The 14,107-nt window shown below is 31.9% G+C and overlaps 2 protein-coding genes across 3 annotated transcripts in view; one reads left to right on the top strand and one right to left on the bottom strand.

Moving 5' to 3' along the window:
* The window catches only part of LOC21409257 (bifunctional nuclease 2), a 3,188-nt gene extending 2,432 nt beyond the window's left edge, over window positions 1-756 (top strand). For both annotated transcript variants that reach the window (XM_024177088.1, XM_010114978.2), the window contains exons 8-9: window positions 66-157; window positions 293-756. In XM_024177088.1, coding sequence (XP_024032856.1) covers window positions 66-157; window positions 293-345 — 145 coding nt within the window. In that variant the 3' untranslated portion in view covers window positions 346-756. The remainder of the gene's footprint in view (window positions 1-65; window positions 158-292) is intronic.
* A 694-nt stretch (window positions 757-1,450) lies between these two features.
* On the bottom strand, window positions 1,451-4,228 carry LOC21409256 (ammonium transporter 3 member 1). The gene is made up of 4 exons (XM_010114977.2): window positions 3,811-4,228; window positions 2,915-3,105; window positions 2,230-2,515; window positions 1,451-2,023 (listed from the first exon to the last, which is right to left on the bottom strand). Exons 1-4 carry the CDS (start codon window positions 4,226-4,228, stop codon window positions 1,512-1,514), a joined length of 1,407 nt encoding a protein of 468 aa, XP_010113279.1. The 3' UTR covers window positions 1,451-1,511.
* Window positions 4,229-14,107: the final 9,879 nt, after the last annotated feature.

Below are 14,107 nucleotides of genomic sequence, written 5' to 3'. Positions count from 1 at the left end.
GGTTGTCTCTTGTTTTCCACCGTTAGCTAACACATTTTCTCTAATTCTTGTTACATTTTTTGCAGTGCTGCAGATGGTCCTGACCTTTTGTCTCAGGAACTTGATTTAGTGAAGAATATTAACTTAGCTGTGAAAGAGGAAAGATACAAAGATGCAGGTAATTTAATGGGTACAAAGATGCAAATATGCCATTTTTAAATACTTGGTACTTATAATTAGTTAATTCTAAATTGCATTACGCATGAGATTTCAACAAATGATAATCCAAATTATTTATTGATGGAACCTGCAGCCATGTGGAAAGACAAACTACTGCAACTTCGCAAATTAATTCACGGGCACTAGCCGAGTTCGGAGACCCCATCCACTTGTGATATATTGGCATATTGCTGGTCCTCTGTGTATGACTGCTAACCTTTCGGCGTATCATTTCACTGTAAATACTGCTGTGGAAGGAACACCCTCAAGAATTTCTGCATAACGAGAGAGTTCCGCTATGTACAGCTTCTAAAGATATATTGCACAATATGTAAATTTAAAATCATATTGTTCAGCTCAATTTATATTATGTCTATATGTGGAAATGCATATCCTCGGTGAAAAGAAAAAGAGTGTGCATCCCCAGTTTGTAGCTCTTAGGAGACACGATGCGTAAGAAAACAGAATATCCTCTTTCTAGTTATACTATTTAAAAATCTGATCTAGTATGTCGCTGTAAATATCTCATCCAATGGTAATGATACATTTTTCTTTTTCCGGTTTTGTTCCACTTTATTCTGTTGATCAAGTTCTTGTTCTTGATCAGTTAAAGCTGAACATTGAGTTGTGATCACCACAATTTATTTTCCTTGGAATGTAAAAATATACATTATTCAGTATGCTATAGTTCCGTTCATTTCACTAGTTCGAATAATAATTTAAGTTTTTATTGCAGTGTTTTCTCTCATAAGAATTCAAATTTAACTTTTTTTGCTATAATATTTTCTTAAACATTCACTTTTTAACTTAAATTCTCAATTCGAACAAGCGAAACAAACAATGCCTATTATGTATTATTTTTAAGGGTAATCTTGACAAATATCCCTTAGAAGTGCATGAGTCATGATTTTTACTCTCTACTCTTGATTTATAACATTTTTAGTCAAATAATTACACTAACAAAATGTTATTTATCAAGGATAAGAGATAAAAGTCCAGAGACTTCTGCACTCTCAAGGGTAAATTATCTATTTTTTCTATTTTAAAGTTTTTTAAGGGTAGCATGCTTTTGAACGTAAGAGCCGGATTTTCATTTTGTACATTTGCTTTCAAACATAAATTCGTTCAACTGATATGAACAAAATTACAAACATGACAATGACCTATTGCCTTCATGATATGATAGCACAGAAAGACTGGAGAATATTCCATTTAGCTTGAAGGTGCACAATCATGCACCCGCGGAGTAAAGAGCCAACAGTACTGCTTTCAAACCTAATTGATGAAGCTCCAACATTACAAGACATATTTCCTTACTGGCGCTGGCATATAGAAGGGATCCTCGGGGGCATATGCCAGCGGCGCTGAGTGGACGGCGTTCTCTCGCCGTCGCCCCACAGAGCATAAACTTCTTCTCCGTGCGCAGCATCATCACCAATCTCCAAGTCCTCTTCATTCATCCTCAGGTCAACTATTCTACTGATGAATATGCAAATCAAGCTCGTAATGATAGCGTTCCATGCAGTTATAAAAGCCGCTCCGATCAACTGGTAGCCCGTTTGTTTGAGGGTACCTTTGAGTCCCCCTCTAGAGATGGCATAAAATACACTGTCAGAGTACATCATTTTAAGAAGATTGGCACGAGCCAAGACGCCAGAGAGGAGCCCTCCCAACACGCCCGCCACAGCATGGGTGTGAAACACCCCCAACGTGTCGTCCACACTTTGGAAGAAGGCTGATTTTTTGTGCAACACCATCATTGTATACCACGGTATTGAACCGGATAATGCTCCCATTAGTACTGCTGCCCATGGATCCACAATCCCTGTCCACATTTTAGTTGTTAATCTTCCCATCACAAGTTCATATGCTTTGAGAAACGGTCTTGTTCGGTTCGTAAGTTTAAACAAAAAATTTAAAAAGAAATTTGAAATTTGTGTGAGAGAAAACAACTAAAATAAAAAATTTAAACTATGGTTCGAACCTATAAAACAAACAGCGTGCAGATGTTGTATAATTTGAGCGACAAACCTGCACCGGGTGTGATACAAACGAGGCCAGTGATCATGCCCTGAACAGCACCAATCACAGAGCTTTTCTTGTAGACCACTAGGTCCATGGAAACCCACACCAAGAGGCTTGTGGCAGCACAGATATGGGTGTTGAGAATGGCTAAGGATGCTATTATGTTTGCTGCAAATGGAGATCCTCCATTGAAGCCAGTCCACCCAAGCCACAGAAACCCTGCACCTCCCAACATGTGAATTATGTTGTTTGGAGGGAAGTGTTGTCTGTCGTTTGACAACCTAGGGCCCACCTATGTGATCATCATCATCATCATGGAAATCACCAAACCATCCTATTTATCAGTCACTCTAGTTACATTCACACAACAAACTCTAGATAATATACTTGTCACCAAATTATCATCAAAGATGCTAAGCTATCATGCTTTATCACACATAAATTACTTGGGGTATGTTTGGTATTGACTTTAATTTTGCTAAGCTATCTGAGCGTAGACGGCTGTCCCACTTGAATTTTTTTTCTTTTAATTTTATGTGTATATTTATGTTAAAATTTATAGTTTATTCCTCCTAAAATTTCATTATACATATATTTACTTTTTTCTCAAAAAATCTGAAATTATACGTCCGTTCCTCCGCACTTTGTTCTCTGCACCCCTCGATGTCATGATATGTGAAAGTGGTCTTACCCAATAGGCAGCAGTGAAGCCAGCAACCCCAGAAGAGAGATGAATCACATATCCACCAGCATAGTCAATAATGTACTTCTCAAGAAATCCATTGCCCCAAACACTGAAAGCTCCCACAGTGTAAGACAAGGTTAGCCAAAGCGGAACAAAGAGCATCCAAGCATAAAAATTCATCCTCCCAAGTAATGACCCTGCAGATAAACAGAGTTCGGAGAAGCTCCTAAACTAATCAAACATCCAAACCAAATCGAATTTCCCACTATATGATATTAGTTTGATTTCAGTGTAATTTTTGCACAAACCAAATTTCAACAGTGTTTATGTTTGAACCAAACAAAACCTTTTTTTTTTAATTCATAAATTTTTTATTATGTACAATATTGATGATGGAATGTTGTGCTGTCTCAGTTTGCTTTTATTTTATGACAGTTTGTTTTTTCCCATCATATTTTGTTTTTATCATGGGATTTACACTAAAATTGGATTTTAAGGGGATTTGAATATCCTCTTCAATTTTAGGTGTTCCAAATTTTTACCACATCATTTAATGGAGTCAGACTTTATAGCACGAAAAAGTTAATTAAAGCCCTATTTATTTTACCATTTAAGTTTAGAATTTGAGTTTTATTATAGTAAAAAACACTGAGAAATAATTACATTTAATTTTTTTATTATTTTTTTACTACAGTAAAAAATTCTCACATAAAGTCACATCTAAACTCGAATTAAAAACTCAAATCAGCGAATTAAACAAGATCTAAAAAGCATCTTTAATTTTTATTTAACGTCTATAATTGGTTTGACACTATTTAAATATAAATATAAAAATCAAAATTTCAAAGTTCAAATGAACGATTCGACCTGTAAACCGTAAACCAAACTACGAATAGCCCTACCTCCAAGCAATATCACGGTAATGGCAGCAAAAACAAACTGGTAGTAGACAAAGTCGGCCATCGGGACGCGGCCGAGTCTGGATTGGTGCAGAAGAAAGGTCTCGCTTAGGGCGAACCCAGGCTTTCCGACAAGCGGGATCAACATGGGCCCAAACGACATGTGGTGGGCCCAGAGGACCCAACAGAGGAGGACCATAGCAAAAGCATATAGGGCCGTGGATGCCGAGTTGACGGCCCATTTCCTCTTGACCATTCCTCCGTAGAGAATGACAAGGCCGGGGACACTCTGCATGCCCACCATGGTTGTTGCCGTGAGTTGCCATGCGTTGTCTCCTTTATTCATCCATTCTGGCGATGATTCGTCTGGCCAAAGACCCTCATAAGGAAGACCATAATATTGTGAAGCACTAGTATTCATTTAGAGAGAGAGAGAGATTAGGGAAACGACGACGTTTTTAGCGTCGCCAATCTAGATGTCTTTCAACTAATTATGGTTTGGAAGAAATTTTGTGCCAGTTTAGCAAGGATTGCATTATATAGAGTGAAATTTGTTTTGGAGTTTCTTTCGCTTACTTAGGATTGCTTTGGAATGTGCTTCATAATTTTTGACGTTTTATTTATGGCGTCAAATGGTACTTGGAATTTGGAAATTAGTTGTATGCCGGCTGAAGACGCAAATAGAAAAAGAAAAAGACACAAATTAATCAAAGTTTGCTGCAGAATATTCAGATTCATTAATAATTATAAGTAATTAAAGGAGAACTCTTTGACGGAGACGTGGGGTAGAAAAAAAAAATTATATTCCAGTTATAATCAGATCTTTGTGGAGTTCTATTCAATTTGCATAACTTTTTATTATAATTTATCCAATATATATTCTATTATGAATTTATGATATTGAGGTCGTCTAATAATATAAACTCGTAGGGTATTTTTCGATATTCTATCATATTCAAATTGGAAAATCTCTAAAGGGTTAATATGTGTTTAGTTGCAGAGCCTAAACGATTTATTACCTTACGTAGAGAAATCTGCAAATCATCCTTATACATTTGGTTGCCCTAGTTTTCATTGTGATAGGAGGCACCGATTTGAGTTATTACTAGCTAGAGAGGTTAAAGAAAATATAAAAAGTTATGAAGTGTGTAATTCGAGTTTTTAGTTTTAAGTTTCTACAGTTAAAAGCTCTCAGAAAATGTCACATCTAACTTTTTTTACTACAGTTAAAAGCTCTCAGAAAATGTCACATCTCAGTTCAAATTGAAAAATCGAATCCGCGAAGCGAACAGGTAATACAACGGTTAAAAAGAGGATGTATATGTTATAACTTGCGTAAACTATGTCATGTTTCTGCCATAATGTCATTTTACTTGGTAGGAAAACGATTAATAAAATTACTTGGAAAGGGAGATTATGAGCTCATGATGTGAGTATATTTGTCGCTTTGGTTTAAATAAAGTATTAGTGCACTTGATTAACACACAATGTCTAATTTCCTTTAAGAACTTTTTGATTCCCTAATTGGATGCAAAATTATAATTCGACTTGCCTCCTTAAGGAAATTAAGGAATGATCATAGGACGTCCATTATGCTTCCAATATTTCTTGTAGTCCGTTTCTTTCAAATAGGAACCACTCTCTATAATAAATTAAACTATTGAATAATATTATAAGTTGCATTAATTACTTAATTAATTAAGCATTTGCATTTCTAAATGAGTTCCCAATTGGATGATTACAAGAAGAAAGATATTGTTAAATAGCATCAACATGCATAGGTGTCGTGTGGTAGACAGGCAAGCTTATTGAAATTAACGGATTTAAATCTTAACCAAATGGCCTTAGTTAAATATTCATATGTTAATTTTTTTTTCCTTGTTTTCAAAAAATCCAAGCGCCACATAAAAAGATTGATCCGTATAGCTCTGAACTGCCAACTCTTCATCATATTTAGTTCAATTTATTTATTTTTGGGTAAAATTACTATGTAATTTAACGTTTAAAAATGTGAAATTCCCACAATCGAAGATCCCAGCTATATAAAACATTTTTATTAACTATAATTCTTTTTTTTCTTTGTGGTATGCTAATTTGGTTTATTAGCTGGTACTAAAAAAAAAATACTACACACACACACACACACACATATATATATATATATATATATATATATGTCGCAGCTGTATTATGCTTGGAACATTTGGACCTGCCTACATCAGGAATCTCAATTAGTTTGGACGCGTATGCATTAAAATATTACTAATCTTCATTCTTGTTTAATCTTGTCTTAATATCCCCTTAATTTAAATATATGCTAATTAATAGGAAACCAATACGTCATTTGATTGATGGAGGTTATATGAAACTGACCTATATACGAAGAAAGTATCATTTTTTGAGGGCTTTATCTGATAAGGAGCATATGTAGACTCATATACATAAATATAAAAATGCGCACTAAATAATGCATGGACCCTACTTTTCTTATTCTCGTGTATGGGCACACATGCATGAATGATTGTCCCTTGGCAGACATTTTACTTATAAATGGTTTTTTTTTTTTCTTTTTTTTTTTTTGGTTGGGAGACATTTTACTTAACACTATGTTTGGTATGATGGAAAAGTGAAAGGAAAGAAGTGAGTAGAAGAATTATTGGATGAAAAATGATAGAGTTGATTGTTTGATAAGAAGGAAGAGAGGAAAGAAAGGAAAATATGATGGAAAAAAATTATAGTGGGGCCACCATTTTTTATCTCTCTAATATTAGGAGAAAAACTCAAATCCACTCATTGATGGCTAAATTTACTTTTGTGTCCCTATTTTAAAATTTAAATTAATATTAAACAATTGATAAAATAGTCATTTAGGCTATTACATGCTTTCTTTCTTCTCATTATACCAAACACTATAAAAAAAAAAATCAACTTCATTCCTTTCTTTCACATTTTCTTTCTTTTATATTTTCTTTCCATTCTCTTTTCTTTTCCTCCTACCAAATGGAGTTTAAATGTTTCATGTGCTATGCTTGCTCTTGCCTGCTTCGAAAGCTTTATGAAATATTTTCCTATATATTTTCTTTTATGCCTTGTTTTGTTATAAATAAAAAAAAAAATGAAGAGAAGAAAGAGGACCGAATTTTCTTTTATCCTCCAAATTTGAAGGAATCAAAATTTGAGTTCTATGTGGATTATTTTGAATCCTTTGTTCAAGTTATTATCTACTCTATTAACCCCTCCTAAAAAATATTTTTATCCCCCTATTATTCCTTCCATTTTTCCTCTATCGAAAAAGGTCTCTCTCTCTCTAAGCATTTAAGAGTCGGACACAAGACTTGAACAACTTAAAATGAACATAAACACGGAATTATCAATATGTAGACCAAACCTGTAACTATAAGGTCTCAATATATTGATTCTCTTTTTCATTAAATATATTTATGGAGTAATTCAAGCATAGTCCTATGACTGCGGGTCCTTGTAGATCATTAATTTGGCATCATACCTTGTTATTGTACGTTACATATATTTATATATACATATATGTATATATTTTTTACCAATATACATGTAGAGCTTCTTGACAAGATCAGACATATGCTACTTTTTCCTACTCGAATGATCATGATAATTTAAGCCGTGTTTGGAATTGATCCCGTTTTTGTCTTTTATATTTTTTGAGAAAGAAAAAAATGAAAACGTTTTCAAAACGTCGTTTGATGTAATAAAAATAAAAAACAGAAATGAAAATGATTTTGTAGTTTAGTGTAAAATGAGAGAGAAATAAAAAATGACTTTTAGTCGTTTTTCATTTTTTGTTTTCATTTTCTCCTCTCTTGAGCACAGAGAGAGAAATAGACATTATTGGGTTTTTTACATTGAAAATAATCTCTTGATAAAACTACCAAACGCATTTTCAAAAATAATTTCTGTCTAAGATTGAAAACGTTTTTATTTTCATTTTCATACAAAAAATAAAATTATTTTGAAACGAGTTCTAAACGCACCCTTAATGTCTTTCTTACTTTCTTCTCTCTCTCCTCTCTCTCTCTCTCTCTCAAGGGAGTTCTGATAATTAACTAATGTCTATTAGCCGTTGTATCCCTTGATGGAAACATAGAGATACGAATTAAGCCCTTTTCTAGGCCATTTAGATTTTTTGTCTGTTAGGCTATTTGTATTCTTTGTATAATTAATTTATTTCTTATCGACGTTATATATATGAGGGTTTTTTTTTTTTGAGATTATTATTGAAAAGAAAGGGTGCTGTATAAAAAGAGTTTCTATGAATGGAGAAGAGTCGTCCAATTTAAATGAACTCAACCCCTTACACGGAGTACGATCTCTTCTATTAGTCTCCTAAGTAAATGACAAATCTTAATACAAGAAGAAGAATTAAGAAGAAAATGAGAAAGAAGAAGAAGAAAATAAGCTAATTAACATATCTCAAAGTACAACATCAAACTAATTACAATCAAAATAATTAGTCTTCGAGCTTATACATTTGTCAATTGATCTGAATCTAACAACACTGAAGATTTCGTTGTACATTTCTTATCCAAAACAGACACACACCGAACGTTAAAATAGTACTTAGTAAATTTAATCCCTAAATATATGCATAACTAGCTCTTTATTTTTGGAATAAACATGTATTTTTAGTAGCTAAAAATAAAAATCTATTCATGTTGTTGATCATATATATAGCACTCACGCTAAATGTTCGCACCAGACAAGATTTGGCGCCAAGCATTTATTTGCGACGACATATGAGTTTTTAGCGACGACATTATTTTTTCAGATTTACGAAAATATTAGCAACGACATGTCGCTGTAAATATTCACTTATTTGCGACGACAATTGTTTAATTCTCTACTTCAGTCTCTCCTCCAACTCCAAATTATCCTATAACTTCGTTTGTTCTTATTTGCCTGACAAAAACATACGACCAAATAAACGTCACCTGTAATGTAACATTTCATGACACTTGCTTTGTATATATATATAATCGTTGTATGTAATTTAGTTATCAATAATGCTCATAATTGACAAATAATTGGCATGGAAAAAAAATTAGAAAAACAAATGACACATAGTTTGCCATATCACAAATCTACTCATGAACCCATTGTGTATCATATATGTACATAAATAATATAAGGTGAAGAAACTTAAAGGACAAGTGATCAATTCCTGTTCAATTCGTGGAAGAATTAGCCATGATGAACAACCGATCACATAGATAAAGAAGAGGAGAGAGAAGTGACAAAAGGGTGCAGAAAACTTCTAGTATTTATTTGCTATAAAAACCATTGTTCTTTGTTTTATGATATGAAAACTTCTATATGTAACAAAATCACGAAATTACATAATATAGTTCATATATATATATATATATGTATGTATGTATGTATGCATACCTTTTTGACGATCACTCTAGCTCCCACCCTCCGGAGAAACCAACAGAAGAGAAGCAAAAGAAAGTACTTGACCAAATTAATATTGGGAGAGAATTGATTCATCCAAAGAAAAAAAAAAGAAAAAAAAGAAAGAAAGAAAGAAAAAACATTGGGAAGGAATAATATTATTGAACCAAGAAATAAATACACATAAAAGGACAAAAAATAATAAAATATATCATAAATTTCAAATAGTTGCTGACAAGTCTCCAGGGATATAACAGCAAGCCATAAAGGCGAAGAAGAAGAAGAAGAAGGTAAGAAGAATTAAGAGGAAGAACTTAAATTTTATTTTTTTTTAAAAAAAGAAAAAAAAAGGAACTAATTATAATTAATACTTGCTGTATTTGTGCCAACAAAGTAGCATTACCACACATTTCCTAGCAATGTAGAACCTGGACCTCTGCTCTTTTACGATTGCCAAACATCCATTCCTCTTCAATTCGCAGCACCCCAACCCACCTTGTTGTTGATCAATAACTTTCTTCTTTTGATCATGATCATCATGAATATTATTGTGATCTTCCCTTGATAAGCATTGACCCATTAATTGCATATATGCCCTCTAGTTCAATATCAATATATATTAATATCATGTAATATATATATATATAGCCTGTATTAATATATATGTATGTACAAATTAAATTATACCCACCAAGAGATCATATAATTAATGTGAATATGTATACTATATATTTATTAGGATCACCACAAAAAGAACCAAATCCCAACCTATATAATATATGAAAACACCAAAATATTCTCACATTTTATATGTTATAACGTAAGCCCTAGTATCATGATCTCTCAGCAAATGGTTTTTTCTTTCCCCAGTAACGTTCCTTCTTGATCATGTTGTTTTCAACCGCTGCTTTTGTCTGACGACTCTCTGAGGCTCTTCCATGTGCCTTTGGTTCTTTCTTTCTTGGAATAAATTCATAAGAGGGCCCTGAATTCTTTTCTCTCTTTAAAATTAGTCCCTATACTTAAAGTTGTCCCACAAATAGTCTCTCAACTGAAAAAATGTCTCACAATTAGTCCCTCAGTTCAATTTTTGGATGAAAACCGTTATATTGATCAATTGTAGTTATGATTTTTGTTTTATTTTAATGGGGTATTAATAATAGTCACGATTTTTATTTTTTGAGAGGTTTTTAAAGATTTTTTTTTCCTTCTCCAAAATCTGTTATTGAATTTTTTTCTTCTGTCTATATCGAGTAGCTGACTTTTTTTCCTTCTAACATTAGTGCGTGTTTTTTTTTTCCCCCTTTCTTTGGGTTTTGTTTGAATCAATATATGTTTTATGAAATAACTAAACTATATATTCTTCATTAGTAGTTAGAATTTAAACTCTTCCTTCTTAACGATGGAGTTATTGGAAGGGAATATTATCATTATTTTTCCCTAATTTTATGGATATTGCATGCCACCTTCACTTTATCCTTACCAATTGAAAAAAAAAAAAAAAAAAAACACCGCAAGAGAAATACACACAAAAAACAGAAATAAAATCATTGATTGCTATTGCAATACAAGTGGATACAAAAAAGTAGTACATATACTATATAACACTTAAAAATTGTAACGACAATAATAATTCTCAAAATAATTATCTTAACTATATAAGTGGTGTCACATCTGTTTAAAAATGTAAATTCACTAGGATAAAAAACAAAAATTTAGAGATTATTTGTAGAAAAAACATTTAATAACTAATTTTGAAGAAGTAAAAAATATTTAAACATCACAAATAATACAAAAAATGAGAGTAGTATTAAACTTTTAAAATAATCCATGAATCATAACTATCATCCAATTTAACGGTTTTCATCTAAAATTTTAATAGAAAGATTATTTATAAGACACTTTTTCAATTAAATGACTATTTCTGAGACAAATTTAAATACATAGACTAATTCTAGAGAGAGAAAAGAATTCAGAAATCTCTCATGAATTTATTCCTTCTTTCTTTGTTCTCCTTCTTCCCCTTTTTATTATTATGTTTTTATTTGGCTTCCATAATAGACGACGAATCCGGGACTTACTTTTGTTACCCGCGCATACCTTCTTATGCAGTTTTTAAACACGTCAAATCATGTTAAGATCGTACTAAATTTTTAAAAGGAGCACAAATTAACACAACTTAATAAAAGTCATCGTCTTAATCTGCACCCGGATTGAGTTTTTATTATTATTATTATTATTATTATTATTTTCAAATAGACTCTTAAAAAATATATCCTTTTTTAAAAGCAAGCTTCACCCTTTAAGTTGGTGGGGCCCTTCAAGTCCCGGAATATGATTAAATCAGGACCGTCCATTGTCCACACGTTTTGAATTCTGATGGCTCACACATTAGCTGCTCAGACGGATCGTTTGATTTTTTTTTTTTTCTGTATATATTTTTAAGAGGGTTTCTGTTGAGTTGGTGGAGACATTATTCGCACATAATCTTTATTTAGGGAAAGCATACCTCGGATATGGCTGGAGTTAATACTTCTGACGCAATTATGAGTTGTACGAATCTAATTGGTTCGCACAATTAATAATCATCGTTGTTTTTTTCTTGGAGAATAATGGTGGCATTTAAAGTTTCAACGGAAAGTGGCTCCATCTAACGTATGCACACAACAAACTTGTGCAAAAAATATAAGTTTTTTTGCTAGTGAATATATATATATATATATATATATATATAAGTTTTTAGTCTTTACCAATAATTGGAATCAAATATGGCAAAGTTTGCTTAATGGGATTCTTTTGAACTCAGTTTTCAATTAGAAAGAAATTAAGTTATTTGATTAGATAATAAGCTCACGTTCGTAAGGAAAATTTTAGGAGAATTAACTAATTAATGATAAAATACTTATTTGTTCTTGTTCATTCCTATCAAAGTACAATGGACCGCTAATAAATTTCGGATGAAAATTTCTTTTATCGTGGAAATATCTATTATATAATCAACTCCTTCCCACCTCCTTTCACCGTAACAGAATACATGTCATCTTACATTTTCAACTTGAATATCAAGTAAAAGAAATAAACATTAATACATATAAAATTATTCACACACACACACACACATATATATATATATATGTATGTATGTATATTTATAATGTATGTGTGCTAACTTAATCTTTTGGAGTATATATAACTCACATCTCATCATTGATGGCGGTGCATCCCAGCTTGTATATAAGTTCGTATATAATTGCCTTGGACGTACGTGATTAATATAATAGATTGTGGTTGTTTAGTTTCATATATATATATATATATATGTGTGTGTGTGTGTAAATTATATCATTGAGATTTTCATAAGATTGTGTAATTTGCAAGGCCAACGCTACTGTACAAATAAGTAGCAACTAATACGCGTCATTAGTACTACTATCAACTACAATTAGAAGACTAAATTATCACCCAGAAAAAAAAAAAAAAAAAAACTTTACAAGACTATATATTTAATATTATACAAGTACACAGAGAAGCCGAAGCAAGGCAAAACAAATAAAGAAGGGGGGTAATAATTCCACCGTCGAGAATCATGATCATCATGAACCAACTTTACTGGGCGTGATAAATGTTATGTATTAAGTATCTACAATTTGTACAAACAAGTCCAAACGAAACTAGCACTGTTTTTTCGTTGAATTTTCAGTACATGACTTTGTGTGGTAGTGGCTCTGGCCCTTTACCATCAATCTTTTGTAGGTCCTCTGTGTATAAATATATATATATATATATATATATACACACACATATGTATATATATATATATATATACGCACATTAAATATACCCTCTGCAATTTTACATCAACAACTATTTCCTAATGTTTAATTCCTTGGTAAAAATAAACGTTACAGCAATGTACTATTTTTGTTTGGTATAACTCGGTATATAGTTTGTTTGACTTTTGGTCCCATATAGTCATGTTTGTTTTAGTAGTAATAATAATAACAATAATGAGAGAGTGATAAAATAAAGCAGTGCTAGCCCTAGCTATATATATATTAATGTACTGACATACAAGTTGTAAATTTGCAAAGGTCATGTTGTCTTGTAACTAGTAAGTTGGATCAAACTAGTTGTAGACTTACGAAATTTTACACATCCTTCTTCGAATAGTATGCTTTTTTGGAGACCGTTTTGACCTTCTCAAATATAACTCACTATAGAAAAATGTCATATACCACAATTAGTGAGGTTGATATGCAATTACCGCACAAATATTGCCACATGATACACCCAAATCTTACACACGGTTGATGCTAAAAACGTCGATTTTAATCCCAACTTTTTATGCCAATTTAAAGTTGTCATTTTTTCATTAATGAGTTTTATAAGAGGTTATATTTTTTAATGAAAAGATGATAACTCAAAATAGATCAAAAAAATTGAGATTATAGTTAGCGTCCACAGCACTATTTTTTTTCACCATATACTGTCGTATCACCAAAGCAATATCTTATAGGCGTGTTTGGTAAAGTTTTCTGAAAGTTGTTCTTGGCTTCTAGGGTCCTAAAGCTGTTTCTGTTAGTGTTTATATGATCTATGAAGAGCTCCAGACAAAACTGCAAAATGTGACTTTTAAAAAAAAACTTTTATGAATAGACCTTTAAACTTATATAAGAGTTTCAACGAGACATTATAAACTTTATTCTAACATTTTATTTCTTATTAAATTTTAAACTTTTTTTGACCTATTAAGCTCTAGTAAGAATGTTTTTTCAAAACACTTGCTAAAGAGCAAAAGCTTTTTACACTTGTTCTTTTATTGACTAAAAGCAAAAATAAAACTCTTCTACACAAGTCCTAGGTATTTTTAGCT

This window comes from Morus notabilis, unplaced genomic scaffold (assembly GCF_000414095.1).
Source record: "Morus notabilis unplaced genomic scaffold, ASM41409v2 Scaffold384, whole genome shotgun sequence".
Lineage (NCBI taxonomy): Eukaryota > Viridiplantae > Streptophyta > Magnoliopsida > Rosales > Moraceae > Morus > Morus notabilis.
Note: the sequence above shows the minus strand (reverse complement) of the source record. Positions and strands in the feature narration are given on the sequence as shown.